Raw genomic sequence first — 20,855 nt, 5'->3', positions numbered from 1 at the left:
TCTCATCCTGTCTCGTGAACAGCCTTACCCTTGATATTCTCATGACCATAAGGCATACCGTGGCGTTGACGTGGTGGGCCTGAGCCAGATCCAATTTGATCTCAAGTGTTTCCTTTTTTGACTTTTTTGCCAAAAGATTTCTCGTGAGGTTAAATACTTCAATTTTTCAACCGTAAGTCTGCAACTTCTATATTTTAATTAAAAAAATTAAAATTAAGCGAAATTAGATCATCTTTTTCATGCATGAACAATTTTAAAAAGTTGATTATCTTCTTCTCCTTCCTCCAAATTTTCGACCCGACCGTCAACGCTCCCAATCCCCCGCTGAATCGAGCAATTGCGACATTGCCCGTAAATTACTTCTGTTGAAATTGGTTATGCTTGCTTGGTCCTGAGCTTCCTATTGAACTTTTAATGATCTTGCTATGTTGAATTTCTGAGATTGGTTTCGGCAGCTTAAGTCTTCGAATGCTATTGCATTGAATACTTGAATATTAACTAGCTCTGTTTCGCACGAATATAGTTTAGGGACTGGCATCATTACAGAATTTAACCAGATATATCATTTGGTTTAATCTGCTATCTACTTGCATTTGGATGGTGTAAATTACTATTTCAAATGCCCTGTCATTACCATTCCCATTTGCAAATCAAATGATGATTGCCAAGAATAACGATTTAAGTAGATTAATCAGTCTTGTTTCTATATTGGCACACCAAGTCTTGTGCAGGAGGACGATTGATCTGTTAGCGGCAGCACCTTAATTTTTCAGAAGTCCATTAGATCTTCCAGCTCTTCTGTAATGCTCTAAAAATTCTGTTAACGGTAATACCTATAGAGAAATGATAAATCCGAGTCGTGTCCTACGGACATTGTCCTTAAAAGCTATTCCGCAACTACTGGCAAAGTAAGAAGCGACACTTCCCATGATTAAACGAATTCTTCCTGTAAGAACAGGATGAGTAGAACAACGAAAGATAAAAGAACTCAACAAGGCAGAACACCAGAGGAGGGAAGAAAGTTGCCTGAAAGCTCAAACCTCGATGGTCGTGAACTTCAGTCTCATGCCCCATTTATAGGCCACGGATTACAAGAGAGCATTGGGCACTTAAACACAATTAAGTTTTGGTTTCAATATCATTAACTTACTTAATGAGGATTTAGAATTATTAAAGACGTCAGTTACAACTATTAAAGAGGTATAATGGTGATTAAAGAGGTGAATTAATTAGACAGATATTTTTCATAAAAAGTACCAAGTACCGCATTTGACTCATGCACAGGAGGTGAGGGAAATTGCCGGATTTGTCTCCGGTGGCCCATTGTACTTGCAACCCCACCCCTCCTCTTGGCCCATTTGGTAGCCCAAGAGCACTTATTACTTGGACCCACATGATCCCAAGCAATATAGGGCTCTTCTTTTTACACACCCACACACATTATTTACAACATGATTTATTTCTCAATAAGATTATTTCCAAGCTTGCCTTTTATATTGGCTAATATGAGCTTCAAGTACTTCAAAATAAATGAGACACTACCATTTTTCTGCAGATGAAAGACCTAAACATGATTAAAAAGGGGGGCAAAATAGAAAACCAATAGGATCCAAATGGAAGAAAGTAGAAACCATAGCAGTAAATCAGAAGTTGAAGTTGCTTGGGATGACTTAGAGGGCAGAACTATCACTCATTTTATTCTAACACTGCCTTGCACCATCTGAATAACATACAACACAATGGATTGGTAAGATTGAAATCTACGTAACATTGAAATCTACATGGCCATTTTCTGGTGTTGAGAGATTACTATAGGACTTCTCACTTTGTACTTGCCATCAGTCCATGTCAACTCTCCAAATGAAGGCTCTGAAGTTTTGGCTGAACTTGTTGCTTGAAAGATAACCTGATAGCTCTTCTTTTGGTTTGTCCCCTGAAATGTCAAAGTTGTTGGAAGAACAACAACTTCAACTCCTGCTGGGGCTTCGACATTTACATTGTACGTGGTTGGAGGACCAACATTTGTTACTACACGAGTAACATTTATAGGTTTCACACCTAGAAAGGGCAATGTGATGGAAGGGTAGTTGAAATCTTCTAGCCTGTAAGTATTCGGACATTTGTATGGCTTGTTATCATTAATGGATTTAATTATTCTTTCCTCGTAAGCTGAAGCACATAACAAGTTCAAGTAATCAGAAGCCTCTAGATCATAAACAAGTCCAGGATCCATTGCAAGGTTAGGTTTAATGTGTCCTGAACCATAATGAAATGGAGTTGCTACTTCATCATCATTTTCATCTAGAATTGGCCCGTTGATGTTATCCCGAGTGGTTGCTGGACGGGCATAGATATTAGAAAGGCTCTAGTTAGCAAGCAAACTGAAGAAGAGAACAATAAACTCATGACAATTAGGCTTCATGTCTGTCATACCAGTAGTCATAATTGCAGATTTGATAGCTGCTGGACTCCATTCGGGATGAAGATTTTTTAGAAGACCAGCAATGCCAGCAACATGAGGACATGCCATGGAGGTTCCTGATAGAATGTTATAGTCAAAGCTACCTACATCTAAATCTAGGTTGGTGGGACTTGCCCCTGATGAATAAGCAGCAATTATATCCTGACCTGGTGCAGTTACATCAGGCTAAAATTTAAAAAAAAAAAAAATTGTTAGGAATCACAGAAACTCGAGAACCATGTTAGGGAAAATTAGATGGTTTGAGAATGGATAACCTTGAGGATTGACGGCAGAATCAAGTTGGGTCCCCTGGATGAGAATGCAGAAACTTTTGGAGCTGGCTTTATTGGGATAAATGTTTTTGCGTTATTCAAGAATGCAGCAAGGTTCCTACAATGTACGTATAAATATAGCCTCGTTATCCCAAAAGAAAAAAAAAACAAAGAAAAAAAAAATCAGAACAATTTCAGAAGGACTTGTACAAGAGAAAGATCTATAGTAGTTACTGGACATCAAAAGGATTTTTTTCCTGCTGGGATGTATTGTTAGACTTTGTTGGATGGTGATATGCTGGAACATTGGATGAATCTATGACTTGAGCATCAGCTGTGGCTGTATTCAATTCCCCATCATTTTGCAAAATCATTTGCAGAGCACCTGCACGCTTTGCTTCTTGTCCCTTGTCCACAGGCCTTAGGCTTCTTCCTCTTCGGCACACTAGTATACTGCCTCTTACTTTGTTCGGATCAAGTGTTCCAGGTTTGCAATGATCACTGCAATAGGAGCCAAAATCTTTGTACTTTGTATTCATACTAAAATAAAAACATCTGATAGTTTAACATCCTCAGAAAATCTAATCAAGAATGGGGAATCTTGTTCTTACGCATCATCAAATGTGGCATTAGGAAGCCTGGCATTACCCGCAATTAGCAGAGGAACCAACTGTCGAGTTGTTGAGTTTGTGGCAAGACTGGTCCCCTGATGATTGTCCAATTTATTAGAAACAAATCAAGGAGAAATTATAGTATGACGTTATTGATATTACTGTCTTGTTGAGAAACGAGCTGAACTATTAATAGCTTATTATAGTGAAACTTCTGATAGATCACATATATGCTTATATTGATATTGATGTTATAGGCGAATACCTGCATGAGTTGGCCATTACTGAGAGTAATATTATTACTGAAGTCTCTGTCAATGGAGCCAGAAGAAACAGTGAAGATCCAAGGTGCCGCATTGGACACAGTCTGAAGCTCAGGTCCATCATTACCAGCAGAAGCAACAACTAAAACACCTCTTGAAACTGCATGGAAGGACCCAATGGAGATCCCATTGGTCAACATGTTGTTGACCTCTGGGACGGTGCTCCGGCCGATCGAAACAGAGAGCACATCAACACCATCATGAATTGCTTCATCGAAAGCTTTGATCAAGTCTTCATCAGTGCAATCTTCAGAATCGTCAAGACCCCAACATACTTTGTACACTGCAAGACGAGCTTTTGGAGATCCTCCTTTCGCCGTGCCGTTGCCATTTCGGAGAACGCTGACATCTTTCACAAAGTCGCCACCGGCTGTTGACAGAGTATGGGTTCCGTGGCCAGCGGTGTCACGGGCACTGGTTTGAGTTGACGGGCTAAAGGGTCCGTGTTTTGCTTGGTAGCCTTGAAAGAAGGTTCGTGCTCCAATAATCTTCCTGTTTCATGGTTCGTAACACGTGAGCATGGACATGTATACAGATTTTATTGTAATTATATTTTGGAATATATATGTATTATGCTAAAAAATTTAATGGGTACTATTTTAATAGGGGAAAAATTAAATTGAACAATAGTAAAATGTTTCTTCTGTGTAGGAGGAATGTTTAAATTTTTAAAATAATTTCAGTAAAAATGAAGGAAAATTAATATAATTTAAATAAAAACAATAGAAATCTTAATTTTAATATGATTGGCATACCATATGACATAAGTGTACTTAAATTAAAGTATATAACAATGACAAAAATAATAACGAGTTGGTTTTTTTAACTAAAATATCAAATGCTATTAAAATAACAAAAGTCATTGCAATATACCGGTCCTTATATAAGATTTTATTTGATTTTTATTTTGATCCTAAATATAAGATCCAATCCACTTTGTCTCTCATATTTATACTCTTTTTTTTCAAAAATGTCTTTTAATAATGATAGTTTTAACCAATACATTTGATTAGCAAGAATATTTTAAAAAAAACAACACATATTCATTACAAATAACTAATTTAATTTATTTACTTAATCTCATCAAATTAGTCAACTAGCTCTTATAATTAGGATCCAAGGTAGTAGTTTCTAAAAAAGGACAAAAACTTAAAAAGAAAATAAGTGAAGAAGATAAAGATTTAATGAATCTTATACCAAAGCTAACAAGATAGTTCAAGAATTGCACAAGATCAAAATAATAACTAGTTGTTGAGTCAAGTGAAATAAATTTAATTGAGTTGACCCTAATTTGAATCTCACGTACAATATTTCTATCAAATCAATATTTGATCGATGGTGAAACGTGGCAATTGACTGGCCGTTGACAAATGGTCCATTCTTTTTATCCTCTTTTGTCCTTTTTGCATGGTTTTTAAATTTGAATTGATTGATGTGATCATCCTTGTAATTGGAGTATAAACATCAAATGTGTTTTTGATAATTTTGATTCTTAATAATTTTTTATTTTATCTCATATTTTTCATCTTTTATTTCATTACCAGGATTTTTCTTTCTTATTAAAAGGGGCATCTTTAATATAAAAAATTTAATTTTTACATATTTATTATTTTTAATTAATTTAACCATTTTTTTTAAAACTCTAGGTAGAAAAAGGAAAGAAGGGAGCATATTTTTTGAGATGACGTTGGGGAAAAATTTAAAATAGAACTCAAATTAAAAAGAAAACTAATTTCCCAGTACTTACAATAATTTTCTAAAGTTTTAAATTAGGTCCCTGCACGTTTTTTTCTTTTTTATCGAATATTTTTAAAAAAATTTCCTTAGTTTCGCTAATCCTTCAATTTAAAAGGGCTTAACCGCGTTAAAAATTGGTTAGAAAGCTAAGCATATTTACAAGCAGATCCGACGAGTAAAGCCAAGACTGAAAATCATCTTTAATGTTAAATGGAAGCGTAAAATACTCTTACTGCCCTTCTGCTTTGTTTTAATTATACAAATCTTCTCCTTATTTTGAAAACATACATTTTAATCCAAACCATTGATACCATTAAGGAATATTCTAAAAAAATTCTTTATATACAATTTTTAATTAAAAAAATTACAATAAACCTTATTTCCTACTTTACCACTCATTACATTAAATATGTAGTTTATCTTTCAATATTAATATTTATTAATAATCTATTTAATATTTTTACTAAATTTAATAAATTAAGACTTAACTTTATAATTTTATTGAAAATACATATATACAATTACAAAACATTTTTTACTAATATATATTTAAAAAATTACATCACAAGTAAGTTTAAATGAATAGACAAGATTTATTGTAAAATAAAAATTTGTATTTATAAAATTAATAAAATTTATGATATGGTAATCAATTCAACAATATAAGAAAATATTAAAATATTTTAATAATGATATGTGATAATTATTAAGTAATATTTGTATTAAGAAGGGGTAATTTGATCAAAATAATAAGTCAATCCTATGATTTAATGGTCAATTAACATATTAGTTGATGGGAGTTAAATCTCAAAATTAGAAAGAAGATTTGTGCAATATGTATTTTGATTTTAAGAAACGTTAAGTTTTCAAAATAAAAAGAAAATCTTTGTAATTTAGATTAAATGGGGGGGGGGAGTTGATGGATTTTACCCTAAATGGAATTAGTTGCCGGGTTTAGTCTCATCGATCGGGTGGTCCATCAGCTCATTTGGGTTTTGGGGCTTAGGGTCGGGGTACGCAGTGAAAGGAGAAGGAGAAGGGAAGATTGCCATGGAAGATCAAGACAACCAGTGTTCTGAACGAATTTAGTGTTTGTTTCTCGCCGCTATGATATGATGTCGTAAAAGGGGCCGAGATAGAAAGGAACATGACAGAGATCAATCGAGTCGCAGCAAGAGAAGGAGAGGGGATAGGTTGATGCACTGCAACTACATAGAAGACGGTGGAGATGATAGCTCAAAGGAGAGTGTTAACAATGATGAACTCATATTTTGGCATAGAAATGTGATTACGAAGTTTATAGTTCTGGTTTTTTCGGTTGACATGAACTGGTTTGGGACAAAACTGCATAAATGGAGGCTCGTCTTCAGGGAGAACAAGCACCAAAGCAAAGGGGATGAGCCTCCTCATCTCCGGTTCCGATGCCCAATTTCCTTTTTTCCGCCCCTAACCCGACACCCAATTTCATTTCATATCTGATGTAATTTTATTTATTTATTTATTTTTGCTTAGTCAGACTTACTTATAAAAATATACCTAACTGTCTGCCAACTCATCAGTGCTGCCCAATTTCCTTTAACACCGTCAGCTTTTATTTTACAGCGTTTAGCGTGAAGGACTAAAAAAGTGTTTTGGTGAAAATAAAATTATAATTTTAAAAGCATTTTACAGTGTACAAAATAAATATGTAAAAAAAATTTATCTCAATTTAAAAAGTACTTATTGGTAATTCAAACATCCTATTACTGAGAGGAGAAAACAAACTTAACGGAGCTGATTAATAAAAAAATGTAAGGAACTAATTCAAACATATTTATCCAATCTTAAATATGAGACTCTTTTTATAATATAAATTATATTATAAAAAAATCTTATATTTAGAACCGTAATCGGAACAGCGAATTAGTTTTCCCCAACCTAAATAGTGGTCAAAATGGAACCTGTTGCAAACAGTTTTGTTGGAATCGCCGCCCAAACTGAACAGCTCACATTGTGATCGGCCACGCCACTTGCTTGGTATGGGCTCGTATCCATCGTCTCGGAAGCTTCTGGATTCTGGCCAGACCCCTGTCCAAGAAAATGTTGCTGATTTGTTAACTTCATCTGAAAATTACTTCTATTCGGGTCTTCTTCTAATAAATTACAATAAAAAACATTTTAAAAAAATTAATTAATACTTCACATCATGCCATATATAAGCAATAACTTGCATAAGTCAAAATCTTGGTTAAAACCAATTAAATGTAATAATCATGCAAGATATGTAACTTTTTCTTTCCAGATATACCCTTATTTATAAAGATGATGAGTGAGCTGGAAAAAAAATGAAGATTATGGGTGGAAGAGACCAAATGAGTGGAAAAAAAGATAAGAAAAAACAGGTGAAAACAGAGATAAATGAAATATATAATTAATTGGAAGGAATTATATTACCAGTATCAATGCTGCCAATGATGACATTTTGACCAAAATTGCCCTTCACCCAGGCAGAGTCCAATCTAACTCCTCCATTCCTCTCTTGCTCAAGAAATTCCCATGACCTGGTTGTGTGCAGCTTATGCGATTGGCTCAAAAACACTGACACCACTCTCGGATTTTCTGCACATATATATATATTCCCAACCGTAATTTCTTTATCATCTCCCACAACTCAATCCACATGTTCCAGATCTGCTTTCATAATAAAAACAGATCTGAACCACTCCGTCTGTAAAAGATGATGAGGATGACGATTCATATGAAGTTCAAAAAAAAGAAAAATCTTACTTTTGAGCTCTTGTGCCTCTTCGTCTTCGAGTAATGCAGCAAAGCCATTGATGTGTTTGTTGTAAGAGTAAAACATAGCTTCTCTGGCCTTCTCATGGCTGCCAAACACAAATATATATATATATATATATCAACATTAATCATGAAGACAATGTTGAGATTGAATTGAACAGACAGTACCTTCCCAGAACAGAAGCGAGCAAATCATGATGAGAGTTCGTAGCAGAGTCCATATCAACAGAAGAAGGTCGGGGGCCATGAGAATGTGATCCCAGGTATACAATGTAGGACTGCAAGTGATGGGTGATGAAATTAATGAAGGTTGTTTCGACAATAACCAAACGACGAAGAAAATTATCAAAGAACATTCATTAAGAACTAAGATTGAAACACACACACAAAGACTTGCCTTTTTATTAATGGCATACGCAGGTTGCAGCTGAAGCTCTATAATGAAGGAGGAGCAAAGCAGAAAGGATGAGAGAAGAAGCTGAAACATTGTTGGTGAGAATCACAGTGATGAGCCTACGTACTGCAGAATGGCGAGTCCGCTTCTTCTTCTTCTTCCTCCTAGCTTTATAAATCCCACAACTTATTATATCCCAGTGAAACCCTAGATTATATTATTGCCATACGAACAACGGTGTTGCTTCCATGTAATTTAGAGGTGATGGGTCGAAATTCTATAAACAATTTCTCCACGGCATGTTTTAAAATTTATAACATGCAACGTCGTTTTTTTAAGTCATAAACATGCTGACTCATGTATCAAATTTTATATGTCCATGCAACTTGTTTTTTGACAACATGAAGAAATATGGATGCTTATGAAAACACTACCAAAAAAAAAAAACAGCTTACTACCAACAGAATTAGTGATGAAAAATTATTCTATCACTAGTTTTTGACGAAAGTTTTAGTGACAGAATTTCTATCTGTTACTAATCCGTCAATGAATATTTAGCGATGAAATTTTTTTCCTCAAAAATTTCCCTAGCTAATATAGCAACGAAATTGTGACAGAATGAAATTAACTACGAAATTGGTGTTAATAAAAGTATCATCATGTCATCATTAGATATATATATATATATATATATACTGAGAATACGAAGACAATTCCTTGACAAAATTTTTTATAGTTCATTAATAATAATTGAAAAAATATAATAAGAATATTAATAACTTTCTAATACAAACTGATATAAGAAAGAAATGATTTTATCATATGTACAATATATTAAAAATGTAAATATGATAAAAATTCAAAATCAAAAAATGAATTTATATGAGCACCTCAATTTATGATTATAAATCAAACTAATATTGAAGTGAATTTTGAATTTCAATCGTTAAACAATAAAATTTAATCATAATATAGATTGATTTTGTCTTCAATGCAAAAACAAATACTCCTCCGGTCCTAAATGTAAGACCCTTATACATACTAGTATAAGGGTCTTACATTTAGGACCGAAGGAGTAGTATATACAAAGGATTTTAAGAAAATAAAATATATACGATACATATATAAGTAGGAGAATGTTGTTTATCATAATCTATTCAAACCATTTAATTTTTTATATAAAATAATTTATTAGATTTTATTATAGTAGCTATTTTTTGAATAACAAAATTTTTGTAATAAATATAAATAGTTTTAATCAAATATATAAAACACATAGAGATAATATAAAATAATATATATATGTAATATAATATAATAGATATATAACTAAATTATATATCTTATCAATGTTAATTAAAAATTAAATTAAAAAATATATTTATGAATAAAATTATTTACGATTTAAAATTGAAAATTAGTGTCATTGGAAATTAAAATTATATTAAAAATATTGTTTAAAAAAATAAAGCTTTAAAAAATAAATAATAAAAAAATATTTAAAAATTATTTTTCATTAAAATAGTTATGATTAAAATTATTATATAGTTTATTTTTAGTTTTTAATAATATATAATTTTTGTGTGAAAGAATATTATATATATGTTTAATTTTGAACTGGTAAAGCTGAGCGTGTGTACAAACGAGGTCTCATATTCAAGTCATAGAGAAGTTATTTTGAGAAAGAATTATATGGTGGTGACATGTGACACCACAAAGTGGCATGTGAGATGACGACATGTGGTAGCAGAGATGTGGTGGTAGCAATAAGTGGAGGTGGCTGCAAGGTCATCGCCGATTTTTTCTCAAAAATTAGATTAGTAACAGAACTTGTGATGGAAATTTTATGTCACTAATTAGCAACGAATTAGTAACAAAAATTTTTTATCAGTAATTAGTGATGAAAAAATTTCATTGCTAATCTGTGGCTAATCACTAATCTAATTAGTGATAGAAGAATTGGCAACAAAACAAATTTCATCACTAAATTTCATAGCTAATCACATTTTTTTAGTGAAAATAGAATGGATAAAAGAATTATTAAAGTTTGTTCTTACGTAAAAGTCATCCGTATCTCATTCTTACGAATTAAAAAAAATTAAATTAATCAAAATTTTTCACATATTTCCATATAAAAAAAAGGCTTGATAAAACATATGTTGTAAATTAATCCTCACGTGGTTGTCTTTTTTTCCCCTTTTCCAAACTCACATAGTTCCTAGAAAGCAACACTTATTAGACTAATCCTTCTGAGACCTAGAGATCACTGAAGTGGATTTTACCTTTTCTAATGAAGCTTTTTTCAAGCAACAGCTTGATTCGAACCCAAGACATCATAAGGATCTAGTCATCTACCATTGCATTGAGATTTTATTGGTTTCCAATGTTTCCTTATTCCTTTTTTTTTTTTTTTTGCTCAGAGTATCCTCTCACTCAAATGGTAAAAGACTAATCTCTTAAGATATTATCAAATATCGTAACGATGACCCCTCCTAACATTATTTTTTTCCATACACACTATCCCAATGATTGAACCCAGGACATGATATTTAAAGTGTCCAGGTCTCTTCTACTTAGACTAACACTTGTTAGTAATGTTTCCCTATTTTATTTGTCATCAAAAATTGAATTCCAATATGCTCTGGAAATCAGGATTAGTGGGCCGATCTTTTTTTCCTTTTGGATTGAAGTGGGCTATCGTCGTTTAAATGTGTTTGCAGGTACTATTATATTATTTAAGTAAATTTTTTTTAAAAAGAAAACTTCATAGAGCTATGCAAATTAGTCTTCATGATTCATATAATACATGAAGAAAGTACGTATTTAATTAACAAATGAAGTGGGTATTTAAATTTTTTTTTATTTTGGTGAAATTGAGAATGATAACTTGTATTTGAGATTAAAGAGAGTAATTACTTAAAAAAGCATCATTTTATTCTTTAAATTTAATTAATGAGATGCTTGCAACGTACAAGCGAAGGTTATGGCAGAGCTGGTAAAATGAGTTGGACCAGCGGGTCCAACACGACAGCAAACAAAATTTTTTAACTCGCTCCACATAACCCACAACCTGTCACGTGCTAGCCAGAATTTATTTTTTTGGTATTTTTAAATTTTATTAATTATTATATTTTATATCCTATCCAAAAAAAGTTTAAAAAATACCAATATCATTTATTTGATGTTTTCAATCAATAAAAGAAAAGTAAAAATTTGATTTTATTGTCTTTATATTGTATGAGAAAAAATATTTTAAAATAAAAAAATTAATAAAAAGAAAATAATAGTTGACGGGGTGGCGAGCGAATTCCTCAACCCACCACGGCGCGTTTAGCCAACCTGTCATTACACAGTCTTTTCAACCCATATCGTTTAACCCTAACCCGTCATGAGCTAACCCACAACTTAGTGATTCAAAGGGGGGCCTTCAAGCATTCATTAGCACAAATTCATTCTTGGTTTTACTCAAATCATCTATCTCTTCTACCCAAAAATATCAAATTTGACATGTGACGATCAATGACAAGCTTTGATGCTCATCTTAACGTGGTGTACTGGTCTAAACAAAGTCTCCCCGGTTTAGATTTCAAATCTAGCTAATAATTTTGAAATAAAAAGTCATAAGTTTTAAATTAAATAACCGATTTATTATAACAAAAAATTCAGTTAAAATTAATTAAAAGTAATAAATAGGTAATTAGAAATATAGTTTTGTTCTAATATGAATTAATAATGAATAAGAAGAAAATAAAAGAGACTGTAGGATAACTGTAATGAGAGAGTGTGTAATAAAAAAAGAGGAAAAAAATAACTAGGCATAAACTTTTAAAAAAAATTGATGAGACAAACATAAATTGAAATTTATAAGATGACAGATAATACTCTTTTCTAAATTTGAAACTTATAAATAAGATGAGATAATTATTTACAAAACTAATTAATAAATTATTTTTATTTTTGATTTTATACGAATTAAAACAATTTTGCTGAATAATTTTAAAAAAAAATAAAGCTGGAGGTGCTCATTCAATAAATTTGAGACGTGAGAATATAATGGCAGAGAGTCATCAAAACATGAAACACGGTCTCCAACTTTTCAGAGAGACTTGATGGAATATCTTCCGTGCTCCGGGATGAAAAGGAGTCTAGGATTAAAGGACACTGACAATTTAGTACAATAATTCAATAACAGTGGCTTCATCATTGGATGTGGGAACGGAAAGGACCCACGGCGTAGCTGAAATGACTTTAATGGTTTACCAAACTGTTATTTATAGTAGTTTTTCCAAAATGACTAAAAAAAAATGAAAATTATCATATTCTAAATCATATTCGGCCCTTAACCCATTTTGACTATGAGAATGGTCACAAGAGTATTTAGATGAAATCAAAATTATAATTTTAAAAGTGTTTTTATAACATGTAAAATAAATATGTTGAGAACTTTATCTTAATTTGTAAAAAATAGTTTTTAAAAAATATCTTTTATGCTTGCCAAACGCCTGTGGGATGGAACAACTCCGTTTATTTTTGGATTCAGAGCTGCTTGGGACCTGAAACTTCAGCTCCCAACTCATACGTTACGCTCTTGACATGGGCTAGTTATTAATCAACCCAAGTGTAAATTACCGATCTTAGACAAAACTTCACTCTCTCTCCCTTGACCCATTTTGATTATGAGATTGGCTATTAGGAGTGTTTAGATAGAATCAAAATTATTTTTTAAATATATTTTATGATATATAAAATTTGTAAAAAATTGCTTTTAAAAAATATCTTTTATACTTGCCAATCGCCTCTGGGATGGAACAACTTCGTGTATTCTTGGATTCATAGTTGCTTTCAGCTCCCAACTCATACGTTACAGTACTCTTGACATAGGCTAGTTAATAATCAACCCAACTGTAAATTACCGATCTTAAACAAAACTTCACTCTCTCTCCCTCTGCCATTTACAACGGAGATTATATTTTAGAGACAAATAAATATAATATAAGAAATGCTCATGTTTATTGCTGCCATTAGAGCAAAATGTGGCGAGAGACGGCTTATTTCTGCAAAGCTCATGCTCCACTCGGCGAGTGAAGGTTTCACATAGAACCATCAAAGTGTCCAACCCAATAATGAGGTATTTTTTTTTGAGCAAACAATAATGAGGTATTTAGATGGAATCGAAATCATAATTTTAAAAATATTTTTACGGCATACAAAATAAACATGTTGAGGAGTTTATCTCAATTTATTTTTAAAAAGTATTTTTTGTGATACCCAAACACTCCCAATATGTCTTGAAAGTAGTCATCCATTTGGCACATGGTCGAACACTCCTTGCTCCCAAAATAGTCCCCCTTCTTGCTCTATAGACTCTCGAAATATGTCTTCTACTTCGGCTGCCTCCGTCTTGGCCTCACTTTCTTACTTCGATTCGCTTGCCTTCTGGCCCCAAAAATGGATGCTAACCGGCTGCTGGGGCTTGAAGTCGAAAGAGAGAGAGAGAGCCAATTGGATAGATAGGATCTTAGGATCCTGAGAGATACTAAGAAACATAAAAACGATGAGAGGATCTGTACCCAAAATATAAGATAAATTTTGTTGCAAGGGTTTGGTTTTTATTTATAAGATAATATTTACTTTTGTGAGTTTTTTCTAATTTTACCTTATATATATATATTTTCTTTTACCTTTGATTTATTTATTGTATCATTTAATTATTTGTTTCATTAATAAGGGTATATTTTAAAACAAATACAGAACTTACATATTTATTATTTTAAACTGATTTTAATTAATTTTTTGATAATTATATATAGATAAAGTTTATCGTATATTAGATAGAGGGAGTATTTCTTATTTGCAAGAGTTTTTCATATATCAAGGAGGACATTAAATATATGAAATATTACACTTTTATCCTTAGAGAGCATTAAATACCAGTATATTTTCTCTTTCTTCACCTTTACTATAATTAATAAGAGGAGAATTAGAAATGAAGCTTTAAAATCATGCAAGTGATAAATAAAAAGAATCAAAATCTCTTTCTTATTTTTTTTAGATATCAATTATATAAAATGAGGCTATACAATTAAAATTGGAGTAATATAATACAAAACACGAAAGATTAAGAAAATATCACTTTTATAGAAATAATGACTGAGGAAAGATTGAGGCAGCAACTTGATATCTTTTTGTAAGATGCATTTAAAATCATAATATATGTACGGAGATCATCAATCAAATTCTTCGTGTGGAGATCAGTGATCAAATTCTTCTCATATGTGATGATATTGACATGAGTGGAAGAGGCAAGAAGTGTTAAAATGCAGCCTTAATCTCAAAGATAAAATGAAAAAAAAAAAAAAAGGATCAAAAGATTTTAGTTTCTCCCATCTTTAAGTTTGGTACTTTGAATTTTATCATGATCAAAATAATTCCTATAAAATTCTAAGTAAAAAACATAATTATTAAAAAATTATAGTGATAACAGAACAATATGTAATGATAAGTTATAAGATAATAAATGATAACTACTTAATTGATATTGAGACTTACTCAATTATTATTTTTTTGGACCTCATTCTAATTCTTTGAATAAACTTAATGCAATAGATGCATGCATTTAGGGGTACTTACAATTCAGCACAATAGTTTAATGGCAGTGGTTTTGTCCTTGCTAGTTGGAATTGAATGAAACCATTGGTAGTTGGAATAAGTTAATGATCATGAAAATAGATGGTGCTAACACAACATAATTAATTTAATCAGAGGATAATTATTATAAGGTCTTTAAGAAAAAAAATATGTTGTAAACTAATGAAATTTTTTACATTTGTCTCTATTAAAACAGGTTTGAAAAAAACATGTGTTATAAACTTAGTCCTCTCTTGGTCCAAAAAAAAAAAAATAGTCCTCACATGGTTGTGTTTTTTCCCTTGGCAAACGTGGCTCCTAGAAAGCGACACTTGTTAGAGTAATTTTTCAGAAGCGCAGAGATTATCAAAGTGAGTTTTGCCTATTCTAGCAAAACTTTTTCTATGCATACAACTTGATTTGAACCTAGAACATCATAAGGGATCCAGTAATCTACCAACTCCATTAGTTTTTTTTCCTGGTTCAAGTGATTTTTTTTTGCTAAAGTATTGATATCCTCTAATTAGAGGCAATCCTATTCGAAGTACTGTTGGGTACTAAATGTTAGTACCTCTCTCAACAGGGATTCTAACCTTAGTTCGTTACGTTGTGAGGGATTAGCTCTTTTTGTTAGACCCAATCTCTGATGGTGGTTCAAGTGATTTTGATTCCACTGTTTTATTATTCTATCTGTCATCATAAAATTGAATACCAAACACGTTCTTGAAATCAGGGAGAGTGGGCCTTTCTTCTTTTATTTTTTGGGTTGAAGTGGGCTATGTTCATTTAAATTTGTTTGTAAGTACTATTTTATTATTGAAGTAAAATATCTTTTTTTTTTAAAAAACTTCATAGAGCTATGCAAATCATTCTTCATAGTTCACATAATACATGAAGAAAGTTCATATTTAATTAATAAATAAAGTGGGTATTTAAATATTTTTTTATTTTTGTGAGATTGAGAATGATAACTTATATTTGAGATTAAAGAGAGTAATTACTTAAAAAAGCATCATTTTATTCTTTAAATTTAATTAAGTGAGATGCTTGCAACGTACAAGCGAAGGCTATGGATAATGGGATAGTGATTCAAAAGGGGGCCACAAGCATTTGTTAGCATAAATCCATTCTTGGTTGTACTCAAATCATCTATCTCTTCTTCCCAAAAATATCAAATTTGACATGTCACGATCAATGACAAGACAAGCTTTGATGCTCATCCTAACGTGACGTACTGGTCTAAATAAAGTCTCACCAACTTAGATTTCAAACCTAGCTGATAATTTTGAGATAAATATTACTCATTTTAATTTTTATTAGGGAAAATGACAGACAAAGAAGGTGGAATATCTGAAATTCCAATTTGGGAAGCTAAGCAAATGTAATGACAATGAGGGAAGTACTTCCCAAATTGGAATTTTGAAATTCAGTGAAATGACAAAAATGCCCTTTGTCTTTTTTTTTTCAAAAAAAACACCCAACCTCTCACCGGTGGCCGGCCGCCGGCAACCACCGCCGGCATTTGGCCGCCGTCGGCCGGCGGCCGCCACCGGGCGCCGCCGCCGGCGGCCGGTGTGGTGGCTGCCGGTGGAAGTTTTTTGTAATAGTTTTTTTTGTGTGTGGGAGAATATTACAAGAAGTGGTAGGAGTGAGATTTGATCCCACGACCCCTTGGCCATTTGGGCCAACAAAAGGACAGATGACCATTGGGCCATCAAAGACTTCTTAGCTTTATAATGCAAACAAAAATATAAGTTGACTCTTTTACTGTGACTCCAGCCCGTGACAATAATTTACCTCAGGATGACAAGTCTTAATTGAGAAATAACAAGTCTAAATTTGATATTAACAAAGCGACTTTTCCTGATACATAATAAGAAGTAACAGTATATTAATTAAAAATGACAGTTTATTTGAATATGACACGTCTTTACTGAAAAATGACACGTCTAAACGTAAGATTAATAATACGCCTTTTATATATATATATATATATATAACAAGAAGTAGCATGTACATTAATTAAAAATGACCATAATTTATTTGAAAATGACACATCTTTACTGAAAAATGACAAGTCTAAACTTGAGATTAACAATGTGTCTTCTCCTGATACATAACAAGAAGTAACATTAACAATATGTCTTCTACTGAAAAATGACAAGTCTAAATTTCATATTAACAATGTGTCTTCTCCTGATACATAATAAGAAGTAGCATTAATAATATGTCTTCTCCTGATACATAACAAGACAAGTCTAAACTTGAGATTAACAATGTGTCTTCTCCTAATACATTACAAGAAGTAACATTAACAATATGTCTTATACTGAAAAATGACAAGTTTAAATTTAAGATTAACAATGTGTCTTCTCCTGATACATAACAAAAAGTAGCATTAACAATATGTCTTCTCCTGATACATAACAAGACATGTCATTTTCAAATAAATTATGGTCATTTTTAATTAATGTACATGCTACTTCTTGTTATGTATCAGGAGAAGACACATTGTTAATCTCAAGTTTAGACTTGTCATTTTTCAGTAAAGATGTGTCATTTTCAAATAAATTATGGTCATTTTTAATTAATGTACATGCTACTTCTTGTTATATATATATATATATAAAAGGCATATTGTTAATCTTACGTTTAGACGTGTCATTTTTCAGTAAAGACGTGTCATATTCAAATAAACTGTCATTTTTAATTAATATACTGTTACTTCTTATTATGTATCAGGAAAAGTCGCTTTGTTAATATCAAATTTAGACTTGTTATTTCTCAATTAAGACTTGTCATCCTGAGGTAAATTATTGTCACGGGCTGGAGTCACAGTAAAAGAGTCAACTTATATTTTTGTTTGCATTATAAAGCTAAGAAGTCTTTGATGGCCCAATGGTCATCTGTCCTTTTGTTGGCCCAAATGGCCAAGGGGTCGTGGGATCAAATCCTACCCCTACCACTTCTTGTAATATTCTCCCACACACAAAAAAAACTATTACAAAAAACTTCCACCTGCAGCCACCACACCGGCCGTCGGCAGCGGCGCCCGGTGGCGGCCGCCGGCCGACGGCGGCCAAATGCCGGCGGTGGTTGCCGGCGGCCGGCCACCGGTGAGAGGTTGGGTGTTTTTTTAAAAAAAAAGAAAAGACAAAGGGCATTTTTGTCATTTCACTGAATTTCAAAATTCCAATTTGGGAAGTACTTCCCTCATTGTCATTACATTTGCTTAGCTTCCCAAATTGAAATTTCAGATATTCCACCTTCTTTATCTGTCATTTTCCCTTTTTATTATAAGTTTCAAATTGAATAACTGATTTAGTATAACAAAAAATTCAGTTAAAATTAATTAAAAGTGATAAATAGGTAATTAGAAATATAGTTTTGTTTCTAAATATGTCTTAATAATAAATAAGAAAAAAAATGAAAGAGACTATAGGATAACTGCAATAAGAGTGTGTAATAAAAAAAGAAAAAAATAATTAAGGCTGAAATTAAAATAAATAAATATTGGGACAAACACAATGAAACTCATAAGATGATCCACTATAATCTTTTCTAAATTTGAAGCTTATAAATAAAATGTGAGGGGTTTTAAAATTAATAATTAAAAAATTATTTTTATTTTTGATTTTACAAGCATTAAAATAAGGTATTTTTTAAGATTTTTTCTTAAGATAATTTTGCTGAAAAATTTTTAAAAAAATAAAGCTGGATACCCTTATTCAATAAATTTGAGACATGTGAGAATATAATAGGACAGAGACTTCAAAACATGATCCTTTGTTTTCATCTTTTCAGAGAGAGCTGTTGGAATAAGTTCTGTGCGGCACTTTTATTAAAATACTATAAAGAGTAAACATATTTACCCAAATATTACATTATGCGGATTATTTATTGAGATGCTGCATTTTGTTAAACTTATTCACCCTCTAATAAAGTTCCAATCTGACATTTTTATCTTTTTTAAAATAAAAGGAAGAACTCGTTGGTTCACACTATGAACGAGTTCATCTGTTTTTTTTTTTTTTTGGTGCTGAGAAAGTTACAACTAAATATCCCATCTTATCAGTTTTTGCCGCCCCTTTTGTTTGGAGAAAATTATAATTAATACCCCATTTCCCATCCCTTTATATCTGCTCCTCCCCTCTTGCTTTATTCTAGTTCCCCTTCTAAGTAGACAAAATATGACTAGATTTTGTAGAAAAATTGCTTTTTATCTTAATACTTAAATTTAAAAAATAAATAAATTAAATTCATAAAAAATTTGATAGATCTTTCTTAATATATCTAAATCTACACATATCTAATTATAAAATAATTATATATAGATAAATATCCATTATATATATCACTACTTATTGGGATTTTAGTATTTCAAATAGATTTAATTAGGATTTTCCCATTAAGTTTGTTGCTCAATAATACCCTTATTTAATTATTGTTAAGTAATTATGATAAAGATGAAAATTAATAAGTGTATATTTTGTAATTAAATATGTATAGATTTGAATATATTAGTGAAGATCTATACATATTTTTTTGTGAATTTAATTTATCTATTTTCTTTAAATTTAAGTATTAAGATAAAATGTAATTTCTCTGCAAAATTTACTCATATTTTTACTATTTGCAAGGAGATCTAGAATAAAGAAAGAGGGAAGGAGTATATATAAATATATAAAAGGATTGGAGATGAGATATTAATTATAATTTTCTCTAAACTTCAGAAAGAAAGGGTAGCAGAAACTAATAAGTGGAGTATTTAATCCTTTTTATTTTTTAAAAAATGTCATAATGGAACTTCATCAAAATGTGAATGAGTTCTCCTTTTTATTTAGAAAAAATAAAAATGCTACAGTAGAAATTTAAACGTGAATGAATTCATCAAAATACAGCATCTCGATAAATAATTCTTGGGTAAATATTTTTACTATTTATAATATTTTAATAAAAATGCCCTTCAGTGCTCCAGGGTCGCCTTAATGACGTACCAGGAGTGGTTGAAATGAGTTTAAGGGTTTATGTCTGTATCAAAAAGGCCGTAAAGAAAACTTCTCTGCTCCAGCCCTCGGGTGTCTTTATGACACACACTGCCGTTAGCCCAAAAAATATAGACATGTCCCGCTCATGTCCTTATTACTCTGACCCGTTTATGATGCTCCTCTGGTCTTATTTGTTAATTATTTTTAACATATTTAATATAAATTAAAAAAATCTTAAATGTCATTAATTCTCATTTAAAATTCAAAATTTTTTTAATTTTATCCCTATTTAATATATATTATACCTCATCTAAACAAAGTCAATACAATAATAAATGAAGAGTAAAATTAAACATTCATAAAAAAATTTTCTCAGTACCCTATAAATAGCAGCAAAAAATTTCTTCTCTCTCTGCTCTATAAATAGGACCAAAGGAGTGTAAAATAAATCTTGTTAAAAGGGCTTTATTTTTTTTTTTATAAAGTAACATTTACTTTTGTCTAAACATCTAGTGAATTTTTTCAATTTTGCCCACCATATATTTCATTTCCTCTTTGATTTATTTATTATATTTTTTTACTTATTCTCTTCATTAATAAGGGCATATTTTAAAAAAAACATTTCTTACATATTTCTTGTTTTAAATTGATTTTAATTAATTTT

At 31.4% G+C, this 20,855-nt stretch overlaps 1 protein-coding gene across 1 annotated transcript; it reads right to left on the bottom strand.

Annotated features, from left to right (window-relative positions):
• Nucleotides 1–1,777: 1,777 nt before the first annotated feature.
• LOC114753097 (subtilisin-like protease Glyma18g48580) lies at nucleotides 1,778–8,669 on the bottom strand. Its single transcript, XM_028941764.1, has 11 exons — nucleotides 8,580–8,669; nucleotides 8,351–8,460; nucleotides 8,171–8,268; nucleotides 7,838–8,002; nucleotides 7,345–7,471; nucleotides 3,610–4,159; nucleotides 3,345–3,439; nucleotides 2,968–3,234; nucleotides 2,737–2,851; nucleotides 2,434–2,647; nucleotides 1,778–2,337 (listed from the first exon to the last, which is right to left on the bottom strand). Exons 1-11 carry the CDS (start codon nucleotides 8,667–8,669, stop codon nucleotides 1,778–1,780), a joined length of 2,391 nt encoding a protein of 796 aa, XP_028797597.1.
• Nucleotides 8,670–20,855: the final 12,186 nt, after the last annotated feature.

This window comes from Neltuma alba, unplaced genomic scaffold, assembly GCF_004799145.2.
Source record: "Neltuma alba isolate B1F8T4 unplaced genomic scaffold, ASM479914v2 tig00001204_pilon, whole genome shotgun sequence".
Taxonomy (NCBI): Eukaryota; Viridiplantae; Streptophyta; class Magnoliopsida; order Fabales; family Fabaceae; genus Neltuma; species Neltuma alba.
This window is presented reverse-complemented; position numbering and strand designations above follow the sequence as displayed.